The 20178-nt window shown below is 43.6% G+C and overlaps 1 protein-coding gene across 3 annotated transcripts in view; it reads right to left on the bottom strand.

The window, feature by feature from the left end:
* Window positions 1–20178, bottom strand: part of nAChRalpha4 (nicotinic acetylcholine receptor alpha4) — a 510593-nt gene that overhangs the window by 236310 nt on the left and 254105 nt on the right. For all 3 annotated transcript variants that reach the window (XM_070215893.1, XM_070215894.1, XM_070215892.1), the window contains exon 5: window positions 10690–10870. In XM_070215893.1, the coding sequence (XP_070071994.1) occupies window positions 10690–10870 (181 nt within the window). The remainder of the gene's footprint in view (window positions 1–10689; window positions 10871–20178) is intronic.

The following is a 20178-nucleotide window of genomic DNA, read 5'->3' as shown; positions in this document are numbered from 1 at the left end:
GGGCTCTAGGAAACGGCGGACTGCCAGGCTCCCGGATCTCAAAGAGTACAGGACCGGAGAAACCGACGACGAAGGAGATACAGCGGACAACGAGGCAGAGCCATACACAGAAGCGTTTGCCTCCGAACCCCCAAACGTGGATCCAGAAGACTCCCAAGCTATGGGCGACCAGCAGGAGATACTCGGCCAGGAGAGCAACCAGGATGCCCAAGTCACTGAGCAGCGTACCCAGCCCAAGAAAGCCACCCATCGACGAGTACACTTCGAATAAACCAACCTCAAGCAGGGTCACGTGAGTCAAGCGGGGCGCCCGCGCTGCCATAGTTAGGTTAAGCCGCCAAGTAAGCTAAGAACTCTGAACTTGTAATCTAGAACCATAAGTATCCCAAGCCGCACTATAGGAAGGATTTACACAATAAGACCTAAGGTAATACGTTACATTTACTAGCACACCGTCATCATGTCCGAAAACAAGGAGTACGAATACCGCCCATGGAGCGACTCCACCCGCTCTCCCTCACCACCAGCCGTAACCATCAGCACCGACTCCGTGCTATCGGAGCACGCAGAGCGCATCGCGTCGCCGCCGTTCGACCCGGTCGAGACACCACCGCCTCCACCTCTTGCCTGCGGCGGAGACCCCGACTCCCAGTCCACCAACCTCCTCGACCCATCGTACGAATGCGAGGTGAGCAGTGGATCGAACGGACAACCACGACCGGAGGAGGAGCCGCCAGCTCGAGATAACGAGCCCGACACCAGGGGACTGACCACAGGGAGGGATTTGAGGAGAGATGCGTCCAGGAGAGTCGTGCCTGGACACCAGACCCGGCATCATCTACAGACGACTCGTCAGTGGGATGGGATGGCCGCTTCGCGACTGGGGGCCCACCCGTGCCCCTCCAGTGCTCAATAGCGGAGGCCAACGACGCTTGGGCCGATTATGCAGCACGGCCTCGCACCCCCACCGCCTCGATCGCCTCACGGGAAGCCGATGCCACCGAAGACTCGTTTATGGGTACTTCGGTGAGTGGATCCCTGAGCGACGACGCCGACGCGGAGGCCGTAACTGCTGAGCCGCACCAGATAGACGAAGGCGAGGAGGGGACGGATCCCACACCGGACTGCACCACGACGCGGGAAACGCAGCCCGAAGAAGCCAAAGCCAGGACCCCGAGTCCCCACCCGACCGCTGCCAAGAACGAGCCACTTCCAGCTACCCCGGGAAGGGGAATCCCCGAAGTTGGAAGCTCGAGAACCCAAGACCGGCACCCAGAACGCGAGGACAAACGAACAACTCCACTGCCCGCCTCCCCTGAGAGCCCTCGGACCCCGAGTCCTAGGGTAGTCACCCTAGACGGAATAATCCCGCCCACTCCAGGAAGTAGCATCCCGAGAGTGGAGATGAGCCGCTTGCTCGATCCCCACCCGGCGGGACCGGAACGGGATAACGACGGAAGTGCACGCGACCCCATAGCAAGGCCCAACGACACAGAGGATGCCGATATCCTAGACCTGGGTCTCTTCCCGACCGGGCCAGAGGAAGACGCGCTCCTGCAAGCGTTACGGGAGCACCCGGGAGTAGAGCAACTCTTCGACGAGGAAGATTGGATCGTCGCACCGACGAGCGTCGTCTCCCCAGCGCCATCGTGGAATACGTGGAGGCGCACGACCGCACGAACGTTCCTTTCCTGCGGCACCACCAGGGACACCGATTCCGCATCACGATCACGGCCCGACGCGGCATCGCCTTCTCACTTCGCCACCCCAACGTAAGGGGGGGGGGGGGGTGTGAGGCACCGTAAAAGCTGCCCCACATCCAGCGAGTAGATTTAGACATATAGACAAATTTGGTAGATAATAAGACAAATAGTACTAAGTTAGGATAGGCCACGGAGGCAGGCAAGAAGCCAAAAAAAGCCGTTAAGTTCAAAACTTCGGCCGTTAGCCAGTAGTTCAAACAGGCGTTATTTAGTATATTAATCGACCGTTAGCCAGTAGTTCAAACAGGCGTTATTTAGTATATTAATCGACCGTTAGCCAATAGTTCAACCAGGCGCTATCGAGTGTGCTAATTGGGATCTCAGCTAATCAAGCGCTCTACTCGGGTTAGGCGGTCTGCACACGAACAGATTAGGCGACCTACGCACGGTTCCAGTGTTGGGAAGCGAGGACCTGGCTATATAAGCCCGGCGGCCGCCAGTCCCGTCTCTCGTTCGTTCGCCATCAGTGAAAGCCAAAGCATCGCAGTATAGCAGCAAGGACTTTAAGGACACGCAGGACAGCAAGGATCAAGACGGAGGACCCTAGTGAGTAGAGTGCGAGAGAAATAGGGACAGGGAAAGAAAAATAGTGCGACTAGGGAAAAGATATACATATACAAAAGAAAACCAAGAAAATAAAACATAAAAACCACGGACAATAAGAACCACGAACCTATACCGAGTTGGGTTTATTTCCCCCCTGACCCTCAAAGCCCTGGTCCGCGTGTGCTAAAACAGTAGCCTAAGCCAAGCCGGTTGCGTTTTTCGAGAACGTTCCTCTGCGCAACAAGACTTTGGTGGCAACCACGTGCACAGACGTGAAGGCGTGCAAGTACGGGTTTTCTCTCCGCTTGCATAGTTTTCCGTCTCGGTTTCGACCGACGCACACCCATCCCGAACAGTGGGAGCCTGTCCCCGAACTGGGAGCGCTGACTTCTGTCCATGTTTAGAGAAGATTCCTCTGCGTGGGCGTGAGAACAGCGCCCCAGGCGGCGGGAGTTGACGCAGTGGTATAGGCCAAAACCCCCCCCCCCTACTGTGACTCCTCCGGCACGCACGTGTCGGCTTTCACTTGTTCGCGTCTGCCCCAAATCCGAGTTGTAAAAGCCTGCCCTGACCCACCGATAAGGACCGCCGCGCGCATCGTGGCTGATCGGCGACTGCGGCCAAGTTGCCCGCCTCCCCTCGTCACCGCTTACTTACAAATTCGATTGTAAAGGATCCTGGGGAGACTTAGCTCCATCACAGCCGTAGAAACATCCTTACAACCTATTGATTTTCTTAAAGTTCGTAAGAGAGAGATCGTGAGCCAGGATGCAGTAAAACTCTGCAAAATGGTTCCAGTCGCGGTTAAGGCATTTTCAACTATGCGGTTTTTTGGCATTTTTGATCGTGACGATTAATTCAAATTTTGGAGTTGCGCAATGAGGGTCATACGTGGCGGATCCACAGTTGATTGGTCAATATCTACACGGAATGGCTAGAGTCAAGGATTTCTTTTAAGTCAAAAAAGCCGAAGCTCGATGCCAAACTAAAGAAACCAAACCTTTAAGAGAGAGAACTCTTTTGCCGGAATTAGAATTTGCAACTCAAAACCCAGTTGAGGAAATGTGGTAATAATAATGCGTCCAAAATAGTTATAGCCGTGGCTGTTACTTCCCCAACTACTGCAACGAGCAACAAAAACATTGTTGACAAAAGTATGGAGATCACAATGCTGCCTAAAGAAGACGCGTTGGCTGTGTTGGTTGATGCAAAGTTATCTAGGCATCAACATATCATTATTCGAAACGCAGACCCTCAAATATTTTTATCCTGCACAACAGTTCAAAAAGCAAAGCAGGAAGGTTATCCAAATAAGTCCGACATAACCATAAGCGAAACCGATATACTACGTGCAATAGAAAGAAGACTTTTGGGAAAGTTTCAACGCGATAGCTTTAAAATAGACGGATAGAAGGACAGACGGACATGGCTAGATCGACTCGTCTAGTGATGCTGATCAAGAATATATATAATTTATGGGGTCGGAAACGTCTCCTTCAACGAGATGCAAACTTCTGACTGAAACCATTATATCCTCTGCAAGGGTATAAATATAAGCTTAAGTCTAGAATTTTTCGTTTCATATATTTTGCTGTTGACAACACCTGCCACGACTGGTGAATACCCTTAATGTATAATGAACTATTTAAGTTAAGCAACAACAGAAAGAAAGAAGACTAATGGTAAGCAGCCTTGCCCATGGCTATATCCCAAGTGTATGGTGCAGCGCTAGGGAGGTCTTCATCCCCAAGACCGGGAAGAAAGATATCACCACCCCAAAGTTTTTCAGACCTATCAACATAACTTCGTTTTGTCTTTAAACATTGGAAAAACGGGTAGACTACAATATTAGGAGAAAAGCTCTCAGAGACTGTCCGCTGCAACACACTCAGCATGCATACAAAGCAGGCCGTTCAACAGACGCGGCACTTTATCAACTATGCCGCACCCTGGAGTGGGCAGTTGACAGCAAAGAAACAGCTATTTGTGCCTTACAAGACACAGAGGGCAGTTTACGTTTGGCAGTCAAAGCGATCGGTCGTGTTTTCTCCCAAATCGAACTTAACAGCGTGTCAAGCTTAAGTGACAAACAAACATTCGAACGCAGCTATAATTAGATCCCCGTTATCAGTTGATTCTACCGTTGTCTCGTGCATTCGCCCACCAAAGCAACTCAAAAGCGCTGCTAGCAATGCGGGATCCTCCAGATATCTGGAGGGGAAAGCCTTCACCTACCAGTAAATTCTTGGTCGTAACCAGAATTAATGATGAAGAAACCCAATCCGAAGTCCCACCAACCCTAGCAGGTGTTTCACCATTCACTATTAAAAAAATCATCGATCTTACATGTGGAGGTGAAGTAGTGAGCTGCAAGAAAACACGCGATGGAAATCTCCTCGTTCAAACAAAAGATCAACAACAAGCCGAGAAATTAATTAAACTTACCAACATCCCTAACAACATACCAGTAGCAGTATCCGAACATCGTACGATGAATTACTCAAAGGGAGTAATACATTCAAACGATCTTCGAGGTATAAAAGAAGAAGAAATCCTAGACAATTTAAAGTCCCAAAAAGTCTCCGAAGTCAAAAAAATTATGAAGACAGTATATGGCAGCGACCCAACCGAGACTGGACTTATCATTCTAACTTTCGCCAGACTAGATTTGCCCGAATACGTTTATATTGGATACGAGAGAGTCGAAATTCGCCCTTATATTCCTTCCCCAATGCGATGCAATAGCTGCCTACGATTGGGACATCTACAAAATTCCTGCAAAGTTTCAGAACTCTGATAGAGATCAAAGACAGAACAAAGTCCAACACACACTAAGGGCTTGATCAGCTTTTCGAAGTTTACCGATCTGGCGACGCTATAATTCCCAACCAGTTATAGCGCGGCTTACATGGTAACCCACTTCGATCGTTGACTAAGACAGCGATTTCACTGCTGATGATTGTAGTTGGCTACTACATGAAACATGCATGTACAGTGAAGCCTCTTCGCTCCTTTTTGTGTGTTGGCATAATGCCGACGTCTTGGACTTCTTGAAGTCTAAGCCGGCATGACCTCGAGTTTGCTAAAAACTTCTATATAACGAAAAAAAGTCGTATCAAAAAAGCCAAACTTTGGACAAAAAACGGTCAACACGCCGTAAAAGGCTGCTATATGGAAGCCTAAAAATATGCAGTAATGCATATTCTTCACAATCTGCCACGGAACTCTGATAGAGATCAAAGACAGAAAAAAGGCCAACACACAATAAGGGCTTGATCAGCTTTTCGAAGTTTACCGATCTGGCGACGCTATAATTCCCAACCAGTTATAGCGCGGCTTACATGGTAACCCACTTCGATCGTTGACTAAGACAGCGATTTCACTGCTGATGATTGTAGTTGGCTACTACATAAAACATGCATGTACAGTGAAGCCTCTTCGCTCCTTTTTGTGTGTTGGCATAATGCCGACATCTTGAACTTCTTGAAGTCTAAGCCGGCATGACCTCGAGTTTGCTAAAAACTTCTCTATAACGAAAAAAAAGGTCGTATCAAAAAAGCCAAACTTTGGACAAAAAACGGTCAACACGCCGTAAAAGGCTGCTATATGGAAGCCCAAAAATATGCAGTAATGCATATTCTTCACAATCTGCCACGGAACTCTGATAGAGATTAAAGACAGAAAAAAGGCCAACACACACTAAGGGCTTGATCAGCTTTTCGAAGTTTACCGATCTGGCGACGCTATAATTCCCAACCAGTTATAGCGCGGCTTACATGGTAACCCAATTCGATCGTTGACTAAGACAGCGATTTCACTGCTGATGATTGTAGTTGGCTACTACATGAAACATGCATGTACAGTGAAGCCTCTTCGCTCCTTTTTGTGTGTTGGCATAATGCCGACGTCTTGGACTTCTTGAAGTCTAAGCCGGCATGACCTCGAGTTTGCTAAAAACTTCTCTATAGCGAAAAAAGGTCTATCAAAAAAGCCAAACTTTGGTTTCAGAGAACTGCTATAGGTGTAGCCAAACCAACCACATCGACCTGGCTAAAGGTGAAAAATGTGAGCGTGCCGCAAGCTGCATAAATTGCACTGACACAAAAACTTACCTAACTCCGACCACCATTCCAGAGATAGAAAGTGTCCAGTATTTCTCACGCACAAAGAAGTACAAGCCATCAAAACCCTTCAAAAAGTTGACTACAAAACGGCCTGGAACATCCTCAAAACCAGACATCATCACGACGGCTCCTTATACGCATCGGTTGCCAACGCCTCTAATCAAAGATATTCCCGACCTCAACAGCTTAGCCAAAACACACCATCCACTTCAGCTTCAACCTCTTACAACACATCACCAACAACTTACACAGGCAGAAACATAATTACTTACGACGACAAGGAAGACGAACAATGTCGACAGACCCTGGAGAAGAACCTACTATCAACGGTAAAGCAAACAAAATCAACATCCTGCCAAGAAACATAAGAAACAAAACTAAAAGACATTTTATTAATAAGGATAAATCGACCACTATGTTAATTAGACCTATGATTAAAAATATCACTAGCTCAAACGCAACAAACAATTAATAGCGAAACCTAACGAACACTCCATACCCTATAATATTAAATATGGCACTTACTGTATTACAATGGAATATTAATGGCTATTTAAATAATTATAATGAACTACTAATCCTCTTAAAACTTCACCAACCCAACATCATTTCACTACAAGAAACTCACATTACACTCTTTCAAAAATTTCCTATCCCCGTTAACTTCAAAATGTATAACACAATTTCGGCTACAGCTAAAGGGGGTGTTGCTTTACTGATCCACAAATCAGTGCAGCACAAACCAATCACTGCAGGCCAAGTTTTCGAAACTATTGGACTAGAAATACAGGCCCAAAAAAAGCTTAATATTTTTTCAGCCTATATACCACCTTCACAAAGATTTACTAAGACAGATTTAGAAACCACAATCCCCCACCTAACAACACCTACACTGATCACAGGAGATTTCAATGGATGAAATACTCTCTGGGGATCCCCCAAAAGCAACCGCAGGGGTAGAATCCTAGGAGACTACATCCACAGTAATAGCTTTATCACATTAAACAACGGTCAGCCAACATATTTCTCAACTCACAACTCATACACCCACAGCGACATCGCCTTTTGCTCGCCAAGCCTCAAAATTCACTGTGACTTCAAAATAATGGACTCTCCCCAGGGTAGCGATCACTTTCCAATTATAATAACCATATTTGCCCAAGAAAATCAGACATTAAACTACACAAAAAGATTTATTACTAAAAAAGCAAACTGGGAAAAATTTGAAAGTCTCTCCAGCCAATTTAAGAACCAAATTCCATTATCAACTAACACAAACACAGAACACAGCAACATAAATAAAATAATATTAAATAGCGCCTATAATAGTATCCCCAATCCCTTCCCCCAAAAACTCAATACAACATCCCTTGGTGGAACAAAAAACTAAAAAACTTAAAATTAAACAAAAACCGAGCCTGGAGAGCGTTTAATAGGAAAATGTCCCTGCCTAACCTAATAAATTTTAAAAAATCAAATGCGCAGCTCAGACGAGAAATTCGAAATAGCAAAAAAGAAAGTATTCACGCACTAACATCCAGCATTTCAACGGACTCAAAACCAGAAATGATCTGGAATAAAATAAGACAATTCTGTGGGATTCACAAATCAACACACATACATTGTATCCAGGACAACACTACTAACACAATGGTATCGAAACCAGAAGATATTGCTACAGCTTTTGCCAAACATTGGTCATCTCAATCCGAAGATCAAAACTTCTCTCAAGCATTTCTAGAAGCAAAGCACATCACATACAGACAAAACAACGATGAACCACCAAAAGAAACAGCAGACTTCATGGAACGAGACATTGACTATCTTGAATTTTCTGTAGCTTTAAACAGTCTTAAAGGTAATACGCCTGGGAATGACAAAATCAATTATACAATGATTCAGAAATCGGCAAAAACAGTTAAACTTAGAATAATAAACTTCTTCAACTGAATCCTAAAATCATTTATCCCTCAGGCCTTTAAAATTAATCTTATTCAACACTTTTCCACCTGGTACCAATTAATTAACAATAGCCATACAAATTTAAAAGACTACACAACAGCAAAAGAGATAACCAAACTATCTAGAAAAGACCAAATCCGCATAATTAGACTACGTCTGGGTCACACCAGACTCACCCATGAATATAGATTTTCCCAACCAACAAGCAACCCCTGTAAATTCTGTAACCAAAATTCAATGACAGTAGAGCATATTCTAAACGAATGCACTGCATTCGACAACTCCAGAGCCAGCATCCCAAATAAAAACTTAGTCCCACTCCTTTCGAATCCCACGACCACTAACCTCCTTAAACTTCTAGACTTCCTTAAGAAATCTAACATATCTAGCCTCTTATAATTAAGATATCTTCATAACCGGAAATGTAACTGAACTAGACACTTAGTAATTAAGAATCGAACACAAAAATGAATTTATTAACTTTAAGCCGGCCTAAAGCCTTAGAAGCTATGGCTGCCCATTTTCTGTAGCTTTAGTTTTTTAACTTTAAGGCTTAAAGTTTAAGCAAACAGAGTGTAAAATAAATAAATAAAGACACAGAGGGAGCCTTCGACGTCTCATTACATGATGCGGTGGGAGCTGCCCTGTCCAAAAGGAACATATGGAATGGATTGGTAACATACTTGAATTAAAACAAGATAGAAGGCTATAGTCGGGTTGGTGTCCCGACTATCTAATACCCGTCACTCGGCTAAAGGGGGTGCGCGGGAGATGGATATGTAAAATTTTTTTGATTGCGTATAACTTTTTAATGATTGGTCAAATTTGAAAAATGTCTTCTACATTTCGATAGGTATAAATATACACAACAAAATGGCATTTATACTTCTCGAAAAACGTTAAAGGTGTGGGCGCCAGACATATTTTAAAATATTTAGTAGGCGATTGTGGGCGTTAGAGGGGGCGTGGCGCTCGGCTGAAATAAACGTGCGCTGCGTAGGAAGTAGAAGAATATGTGTGGAAAATCTCAAGCTTTTAGCTTTTGTACTTTCCGAGATTTCAGCGTTCATACGGACGGACAGACGGACGGACAGACCGACGGACAGACCGCCGGACAGACGGATTGACGGACAGACGGTCATGGCTATATCGACTCGGCTAGTGACCTTGATCAAGAATATATATACTTTATAAAGTATACTTTTGCACGAATACAATATACCCTTTTACTCTACGAGTAACGGGTATAATAAAAAACATAATGCTTAGATATAAACAAACGGCTAAAGCGCAAGTTAAAATATGGATATGTTTTAATGTTTCAAAAGTAAAATACCATCTGCAAAGGTATATTTATATTCATTTTTATATGTGTACAAAAAAAGCAAATACATTCTAAGCCAATAAAAGTGTCCATTTTTATTCAAAAACGTCGAGAAACATACATTTTTTTTGACATAAAAATCGAAAACATCGAATTTCCCAAAAATCGATATTTCTCCACATCTATCGTGTACTTTATTTATGACATGTACGAAATAATTTCGATTTACAGCTTTGAATCTTAATGAACCAACCAATTAAAGTTATCTAAGTAATAAAGTATTTTCTAAGTGACCATGCCATCTTATACAAACAAATCCCAGTAATATTATATATATTTGTCCCTTTCTATTCCTTTAATAAGTACTCTAATAAATGACACGAAGAATGTCCAGCAATACCCGCATTAATAAAAACTTTTTGTAAGTAAGTAGTTAAGATCCATTGAGTATCCTAATTTCGCGATTTATGTCTATCTTGTATAGCACTAGTCTTATCTTATTGCTTATGTTTGGAGCTCTTATCGAATGATTCCAAACTAAAAGCCAAGAAATCAAGATCTATTGTAAAGCCCAAAACAGTAACATAAACCAATCAACTAAAGGTTTATAATTAGATATTTTTATTAATTGTTATATAAAAGAAATCCATGTTCTTTTGTCTGTCAGAGCTGCATAAGTAAACACGTATCTGATGGTGATGTAAACTAAAATGTTAATTCTGTTAAGGATGGTTTTGAACTGGTTAAAATATATGCTAAATATATATTAAAATTAAAAATTTGTGTTTTTTATAATACCTTGTTAGAAAATCTTTAATGGTTTTGGTTTTAGAATAGTAAATTGTTTCTTTGGTTAGAGCACGTATAACATAAAAAATAAAGTAAAAATTATTATTATTACATACATTTTAAAAATAATAATTCGTGTGTAAGAACAATACAAAAATTAGCTAGGATTTGCAAGACCTACCTTAAACCCATCATAAGTCCAACTGCCAAATTTTAGAACACAGGTCTGTTCATCAAATGGGAAATACTCTACATCTATCTCACAGGATGATTTGTATATAGCTGGAGGCTTCCATTCAACTAATCCTTCAGAGTAAATTGTGGCTTTTGTTGCAAGAGTCACTTCGAAGTTACCATCAGCACTACATTATATTTTTCGATATCGGTACAAATTATAATTACTTTTCAAACTTGGAAAGATGTAAAATATTTTTAAATTTGCAAATTTCTTATTAATATTTGATAAAACAAGAAAAATCGCTATAGTCGAGTGCCTCGACTATTTGATACCCGTTACTCAGCTAAATTGATATGCATTCAACTAAGCAATTGTATCCAAGATTGCATGGGAGCTCCGCCTAGCGGTGATTACATAAGGTCCACATAACTTTTTAATAAATTGCCTTTACGCTTTCTCCCAAATTTTCTAGCTGTTATAATTTCCGAAATCTTAGCGGACACAAAGGGACAAATGTGTGGTTTGCCTAGCAGTTTGCTAGTGTTACATACTTTTAAACGAATACAATATTCATGTTTACTCAAAGAGTAACGGATATTCCTTGTCACTTAGAGTTTTAAATGTCCTTCGATATAGTAATACTTACAAGTTATGTAAAAATAATCATACAATTAATTAAGATCTTTTTCTTAATTATAAAATGAGCATTATTAGAATATATTTGTATTATCAAAACGCATTCAAGTATTAATAGCACTGCCCAACAGATTTCGTGTGCATTTCTTGTCCTAAACTTAGTTTTATTTTTAATATTTATTTATTTATTTTACGCTATATATATGTATGATTAAATACACTAAGTAACAAATCGTTTTTATTTACCTTGATGAACGCTAAAGAGTCTTATAGGTTTTGATGCGTTATTTTCGAATGATTTTTTTTCCAAGAATTGTATTATTTTTATACCCTTGCAGAGGGTATTATAATTTTGGTCAGAAGTTTGTAATGCAGTAAAGGAGACCTTTCCGACCCCATAAAGTATATATATTCTTGATCAGGATCAATAGGGGAGTCGATATAGCCATGTCCGTCTGTCCGTCTGTATGTCTGTTTCAATACCGTTTGCGAGCTCAGTTTAAAAGCTAGCGCCGTCAAACTTTCACAGTCGTCCTAAAACATATGTACGCAGATCAAGTTTGAAAGCCGACCCGATCGGACGTCTATATCCTATAGCTCCCATAGGAACAATCGGATATAGCTTTCAAAAAATGATATTTCGCTCAGTGTACGAGCTTTTGACATGAATCTTATTCTTTTACGCATACCTTGATCAGGGTAAAAGCGCGTGCCGATCGGACGTCTATATCATATCATAAGAACAATAGGGTGAAAAATTTTTAATTTTAATTTTTTTCAATTATAGAATATTTTGTTGTTTATTAATTCATGTTGCTGTTTTTGTCAAGTTTTTATTCGTGAAATCTGCAAGGGTATTAAAACTTCGGCTTGCCGAAGTTAGCTTCCGTCCTCGTTTAATATTATGAATGTCATAGCCATGAAATTTAATTTTTTGTTTCTTTTATATATAGTACCGTTTTATATATATGTGAGTAAAGGACACTTTTTTTCCTTATTCCAATATATTTTTGGCCGTGCTAAGAGCTTGGTTTCCTGAAAAGTATATCTCCGTGATTAAGAAATGGGCACTTATAATTTTTTTTAAGGTGTCAATTTTTTTTAAGTGTAAAAAACGTTGTTGTTTCTTTTTTTTCTATCTCGAGTTGTGGTAAACCGATTTCGGTCATGGAGTCATTAATTTTTACTTTTCTGAAATGTTTGAAGGTGTTTGCGCCAAACACCTTTTAAAATCGTTTAAGGCGATTGTGGGCGTTAGAGGGGGCGTGGCCCTCGGCTGAAAGAAGCTTGCGCTGCATAGGAAGCCCAAGAATATGTGTGGGTAATCCCAACTTTCTAGATTTTGTAGTTTCCGAGATCCCAGCGTTCATACAGGCAGACAGACGGAGAGAAGGAGAGTCGGACACGGCTAAATTGACTCGGCTAGTGATCCTGATCAAGAATATATATACCTTATTGGGTAGGAAATGCTTCCTTTTATGTCAACCTTTTTTGACCTTTTCTACCTTTTTTGCTTTAAATATATGCCTTAAGGGGGGAGATACCTACATAGTGCAAATTTAAAATTCAATTTTTTTTTACTTAAATTGGTAGAATAACTCTTTAAAAATGTGCAATGAAAAGTTTCACGAAGAAATTCGATCTATTTTGGAACTTATATCAGGATGACGGCACCCACCATCCTTATGCAGTAGATATATTTCATCACTTTAAATACCTTTTTCTCGAAACCACGTTTTCCTCAGCTGTTTATCTCAAAAGTATTGCTTCGATGCTTTTACAGAAATGTTTGTAATAAAATTGCCTACTGTCTGAACCTACTTAATGTAGAAATTTGTACGTTGAAGTATTTTAGTTAGCTTAAAAGAGCAAAAAAATAATGCAAAAAATGGATTTTTGACTTTAAAATAGTGCCACATTCATAGTTTTTGAGATATTTTATGTAAGTTAGGTTCAGACAGTTTCTACATTATTTCTTTGCGAAATAAACTTGGTGTCATAAAAATCGGATCGATCCGCAGCTGGCCTATTTTTTTTAATATAATAAAAATCGGTTAAAATTATATATGAACAATGTAATCCACATGCCAAGTTACGAAATCCCAGAGCAATTCCTTATTAGTTAAAAAAAATCACGAAAAACTTAAAAAAAATTGCGGTTCTATATGCATCTTCCCCCTTAAAGTAGGAATGCTGTTATTGATTCTGTTTAAGTGAAATTAATTTCGTAGTCTTTTGCCTTGTGACTAGAATGAAAACGGAAAATGACGAATGCAAATAGAAAGGATAATCGCTTAAAATGGATGGACGAATTTTCTTGAAAGATGCTACCATTCAAAGACAAAATATATTGTGAATCATGTAAGGGTTTGGATTCAGTGCCCTTTTTTTATTGGTTGGAATTTCGAATTTTAGCGAATTTTTGGTTTTGAAAAGGCCTAATTCGAAATCAAAAAGAATATTATAATATTAGATGCGAAGTACAAAATAAGTTTTCGTCGAATAAATCGAAAAGAAAATGGCGGCTGTGCAGCATTTCTTTGTAGGTCCTTTTTTATTAAAGAGGGTCTATGACCGGACAGCTAATGTGAAAAACGTGAGTGATTGAAAAAAAGTTAATATTTTCACGAATAAAAAAGTCACAACATTTTTAAAAAAATGTAATGTTACGAACTGATTTTTATAGTTTGCTCGCTACGAAGTTCTGTAGATTGTGTGTTTCGTCCCACCAAATTTTACCGCCCGGTTAACAGTAATAACACTTTAGAATTCAATTAAGACCGGCTATGGTTTACAATGCTTGTAGATCTCGTGGTGGTGATGCTCCTGCGACGCCGCTCGGTGATCCCTCGCACTGGTGTCCTTGGCTGCCCAGGATACTATCGCGGCCTCTCGTAGACGAGAGCGTGGAGTTAGGCCGTTGGGCTTAGTGAAGCGTCACCGTTCTCAGACTAGGGTGAACAGGCACCACGCTTGCAAGACCTTCGTCCTGTCAGCCGCAGCCTCCTGTCCCTTGCTCTGTCCCGGCCGGTCCCGCTAGACGCCTACTCAATTTCCTTTGACTATGGCCGGTTTACGCCAGCAGTCCCTGTAGCAAACGCCCAGAGAAAGACGACCGTTCCACCCTAACCTTCCCTCCTGGCTGTTGCGACCTGAGGCCTGGCTCGCGGCGTGGTCCTTGGATGCTGATCCTCGTCGATGTCCTATGCGACTCGTTGCAGCGTTGTTCCGTGGTGCTCCGTTGAGATCTGCGGCTTGTGCTCCACGTTCAGCTGGTGGTGATGCTGACGTGCTTGGTCCCGAACGTCTTGACTCCAGCGATGGGCCCGCTTATAAAGGCCTCAGGGTCCCGTTAATCCTCGGCCTCTCCTTTTCTTCTCTCCAATTCAGGGTCCAAAGTGCACGGTTTTACCGTTCGACCTTTCGCCCTCTGCGCACGGCACCACACTAGGTTCCAAAGTGCGGCGCTGTACCGTTAATTCCTTGTTCACGGCAGGCCTGCGATCTCTCGTATCTCCCTCAGGTTAGTGCCGTCTCGCTCTGACGCCTCTCTTGTCGCTCCCTCTCTCTGGGTTGGTACTCTCCCAACTCTCTCCAACTCTCCACTTTAGGGACCAGAGTCCGCGGTTTTACCGTTCGACCTTTCACCCTCTGCGCACGGCGGTCTTCTGTTGTTCGTCTTGGTCACCCTAATCTCTGGCGATCGATAACGTGACTCGCCTATCGATATTGCCTTGGGGCTGCGTTGCCACCTAATCATCGCGCTGTTTATTAGAATGATCCATATGCCGATATTTCCATTGTCTCGTGCCCATCGATCGGCTGTTATACGATAGTGCCAATCGACCGCCAACTATCGCTGGAGCCCCCTTCCCTAAACATATGGTGAATTGGCAAAATGACTTGGTAAGTGCAGTTTCTGGATGTTTGTTTTTGTGTTCTAATTTTCCATCCTTTTTCAGCTCAAACCATATTGCCCTTATGCCCTTTGCTGTCCTTGACGTGGGGTCAATGCCCCTGCCGATTGTAGTTGCCTGTTGAAAAGAAGAAAATTATTTTGTAACTCCCCCAGTACACATTTAAAAACGTGTAAAGTTGCAAGTTGTTCTTCTAAGCCGTTCTCGAGATATACTAATTTAAAGTTTGAGAACATTTTTTAGGTTCTTAACTTCAAAAATTCATAGCTTCCCTAAATGGACACCAAAAAATTAAAAAAAAATCACAGATGATAACCAAGCCAAACTCTACGAGGTACCCGAGTTTGAAGAAAATCTTAAATTTCATATGCGCAGTTGAGAAATTCTTACCCTCCTGACGATTAAACAGTTGGCCATTGCTGCATGTATTTCCGGACCGTGGTGCCTCGCTCTGCTCCATCAGCTGTGCTTCGTCGTTCTCGCTTGCTTCGTCCGCCGTTTTAGATCGCTGATGTGCACGGTGCGTTCCTTCTTGCTTCTTTGATGGCGAATTTTGCAGATTACGGGGGATACGAAATCGACCACCTGATATCGACCATCATATCTCGGCGCTATTTTGGCCGCAAAACCTTCTACCGCTTTAGACAAATGGTGCTCCCTGGTCCAGACGATATCGCCAATCCGTGGATTCCACTGTCTCCTTCTAAGGTTGTAGTGCCTGGCTTGATCCTGCGCTGCCTTATCTAAATTTCGTCGGACAACTTCGAAGATTTCTTTTATTTTTTCGGCGTTCCCCTCTGGTGATTCTGTCTGCCTTCCTGTTCCTCTGTTTCTCTGTCATACAACGCGTTTGGCAGCCGTGGTTCTCTGCCCTGCGTCAGAAAGGAAGGCGAATATCCTGCGGACTCGGACACGCTTGAGTTAACAGCTAGCATTATCTTTGGCAATTTTTCATCCCAGTTCCTTTGGTTTTGTCCGGCAAACTGTGCAATCATGGTTTTACGGTTTCGGAACTCCGAACCGAGCGATTATTCGTTCTCTAAACGCCTTTTCCTGGGTTTCTTTTTGAGAAACAGTCGATTAGCACGAACAACATTTGGTTACCGTGCTTCGACCTTATGAGAGGGCCCACAAAGTCTGCGCACAACGTTGCCCATGGTTCCTCAGGGACTTGTGTCAGCATCTTACCCTCCGCTTGTCTCTGGTTTGGCTTACATTTTAGGCACTCTTCGCATTTCCGAACGTATGATCTCGCGTCCCTTTGCATTCCTGGCCAGTAGTATCTGTATCTTAGTATAGTATAGTACCTTTCTACATGGCCGGCTGCTGGGGAGTCGTGATTTTCTTGTAGGACCGATTCCTTTAGCTCTGTAGGGACGCACAGCTTCCAGGCCATCACCTTTTCGCTACCGGCTCGGTGTGGGATATGCCTATATAGCGTTTCGCCTTGGAACACATAGTCCGGGAAATTCTGCGGCTGAGCGTTTATTTTCTCACGCATGTCTCTGTTCCAGTTGCATTCCGCTTTCGGCACCACCTCTTTCGCTCTCCGGATGGTTACCAGTACCGGCTGTCTGGACTCGCCGTCTTCCGTGTTCTGTGTCAGAATCGCCCCTATGCCTTAGTCGCTGGCGTCTGTTTGCAGGATGTATGTTTTTCCAAAGTCCGGACACACTAACACTGGGTCAGTCACCAGCCTCGCCTTTACCTCCTCGAAAGCCTGTTGATGGTCTTGCGTCCACACCCATTTTACGCCCTTGCGAAGGAGATTGTTGAGTGGCCTAACGATGCGTGCGAAGTCCGGTACAAATAGTCTGTACCACAATGCCACTCCTAGATATTGCCTTAACTCGCGGACGGTTGCAGGTGGATGTAACTGGGCTATGGCGGCGACCTTCTCTGGGTCTGTACCAATTCCTTGGATGGTAACTCGATGTCCCAGGTACAGCAGCTCCTTTTTGAAGAATTGACACTTCTCGGGGTTTATTCTCAGATTCGCCTCCTTCAGACGCCGAAACACTTCTCTGAGATTGTCCTTGTGTTCTCGTTGAGTGCGTCCGATGACGATTATGTCGTCCTGATACGCAAACGCATGAGGAGACATCTCTGGTCCAATCACTTGGTCCAAGGCACTTTGAAATGTTGCGGATACCGAGTGTAATCCGAATGGCATCACTCTCCATTGGAAGGGCCCCGTGAACGCCGTGAACTTTCTGCTTGCCTCCTCCAGATGAATCTCCATTCTGTAAGTTCAGGCTGCTGATATAGCGTGCATTGGGTACACATCCTTTACCGATTTCGCGTTTATCTGTCTGAAGTCAACGCACAATCTCCACTTGCCGGTTTTTTTCTTCACCATCACTATGGGCGAGCTATACGGGCTCTTCGAGTGCTCTATGACACCCATTTGCAGAAGGTCGTCCACCTTTGCATTGATCTCCTCTTGAACTTTGGGGTTCTTACCTTTGTTTTATAGGTTTGTCATCCTTCATGGTGATCTGGTGCGTTCGAAATTCCGCTCATGGCTCAGAATTCTGCCAGCTCTGCTTCTAGGAATTGCTCGATGTTTTCTTCCTCGCGGTCTTCATGAACAACTGCCACTGACAATTTCTCTTTCTGTATGTTTTGAGGGAAATCCTTAGGTCAGGTGTGCTGTTCTCCCTTATGACCTCGAGCATTTTCTTGGGACTGTACCCGAGTGGCCTTCTCATGGTCTGCATGTCCACCATGTAATCTTTGAACGGCTCCCTGAATCCCTGCTTCCGAGCTTTGACCTGGTCCTCTAGCTTTGCAAAATATCCTCTGGGTAGGAAGAATGTTTAGAAACTCTCCATAATTTCTACCCATTTTCCCCACTGCCGGTTGTTTGAAATGAACCACTTTAATGCTCTTCCTTGTAGTAGCTCAGGCATCGTTTGAGGTATTAAATTGAAGTCCAACCCGTAGGTATTAGCGGACCATTCCACCTGCTCCGAGAATTCAAGTGGTTTCACTTTGCCATCGAATCGAAAGACCATTCTCTGACCTGCTTTGCGACTTTAGTGTAGTCGGCCTTGCTAGGTCTCAGTGACTCCTGGAATGTCTTTCTGTCTTCGCTCGAATCCCTTCGTTTGCCTTCTTTTTGCATGCAGAGGCCGGTCAAGGCGTCTTCTCCCTCGGGGTCTGTTGGGTTTAAACTTGCACGTGGTTTCTCTGGGTACATGGCTTCTAGTTCGGCCCAGAGTTCTTTGAGTTCTGGATTGATTTCCGTCTCATTGTAATACTCCACCAGTGCTTTCCGCATTTCTTCAGTTCTACCCGTCAAGGAAATGCGCAGTCTTTGCGCTTCGTAGACGAAATCCTCCTTCTTGAGGCGGTAGATCCAACTTTTCCCCATTCTGGTATTTTGTGTTTTTACTGCCGGGACAATCACGTTTTGGGCGCCAAATGTAACAAACTGATTTTTATAGTTTGCTCGCTACGAAGTTCGTATGGCTAGCTCAGTAGATTGTGTGTTCGTCCCGTCAAATTTATATAAACGTGACCGCCCGGTTAACAGTAATAACACTTCAGAATTCAGTTAAAGAGGCGTTTATTTACGGCTCTGGTTTACAATGCTTGTGTAGATCCCGTGGTGGTGATGCTCCTGCGACGCCGCTCGGTGATCCCTCGCACTGGTGTCCTTGGCTGCCCAGGATACTATCGCGGCCTCTCGTAGACGAGAGCGTGGAGTTAGGCCGTAGGGCTTAGTGAAGCGTCACCGTTCTCAGACTAGGGTGAACACCACGCTTGCAAGACCTTCATCCTGTCAGCCGCAGCCTCCTGTCCCTTGCTCTGTCCCGGCCGGTCTCGCTAGACGCCTTCTTAGTTTCCTTTGACTACGGCCGGCTTACGCCAGCAGTCCCTGTAGCAAACGCCCAGAGAAAGACGAACGTTCCACCCTAACCTTCCCTCCTGGCTGTTGCGACCTGAGGCCTGGCTCGCGGCGTGGTTCTTGGATGCTGATCCTCGTCGATGTCCTGTGCGACTCGTTGCAGCGTTGTTCCGTGCTGCTCCGTTGAGATCTGCGGCTTGTGCCGTTCAGCTGGTGGTGATGCTGACTTGCTTGGTCCCGAACGTCTTGACGTAGCGATCTTGCTCGTTGCTGGTTCTCCACGACTGTTTCTCCTTGACTTTGACTTTTACTAGACGTTGCTCACTCTCGATTTGATGCTCGAAGACTGGTCCCAACTCCAACACTGGGCCCGCTTATAAAAGCCTCCGGGTCCCGTTAATCCTCGGCCTCTCCTTTTCTTCTCCAAAGTCCAAAGTGCACGGTTTTACCGTTCGACCTTTCGCCCTCTGCGCACGGCACCACACTAGGTCCCAAAGTGCGGCGCTGTACCGTTAATTCCTTGTTCACAGCAGGCCTGCGATCTCTCGTATCTCCCTCAGGTTAGTGCCGTCTCGCTCAGACGCCTCTCTTGTCGCTCCCTCTCTCTGGGTTGGTACTCTCCCAACTCTCTCCAACTCTCCACTTTAGGGTCCAGAGTGCGCGGTTTTACCGTTCGACCTTTCGCCCTCTGCGCACGGCAGAGTTATTCCACTCCTCACAGTAAGCAGTATAAAAAAAAAACATTCGAGGATCGATAGATAAAGGAGTTTTGAATATACTGTCAAAATTTCAAATCGATCGGTTAAGATTTGTTTGAGTTGTGTGTTCGGCAGTCTCAAAAAAGGGGTTTAGAGAAAAACGCGTTTAAAGTTTTAAGGTGCCCGGGATATACCTGAGAGGCATCGCCGTAGAATAAAATATTTCGACAGTTAGACACTTTTGCTGGACTCTATCTGGTATGTTATTTTTAACACTTTAAAGAATTTTTTTTTCTACCAGTGTATTTAAGCAAAAATAAAAATTTTATGACCCCCTCTAGAAATTTAAAGTTCGCCTATGAACTATTCAGATGGGGTCTGGAGAAAA

Source organism: Drosophila takahashii, chromosome 3L (assembly GCF_030179915.1).
Source record: "Drosophila takahashii strain IR98-3 E-12201 chromosome 3L, DtakHiC1v2, whole genome shotgun sequence".
In the NCBI taxonomy this organism is placed as follows: Eukaryota; Metazoa; Arthropoda; class Insecta; order Diptera; family Drosophilidae; genus Drosophila; species Drosophila takahashii.
This window is presented reverse-complemented; position numbering and strand designations above follow the sequence as displayed.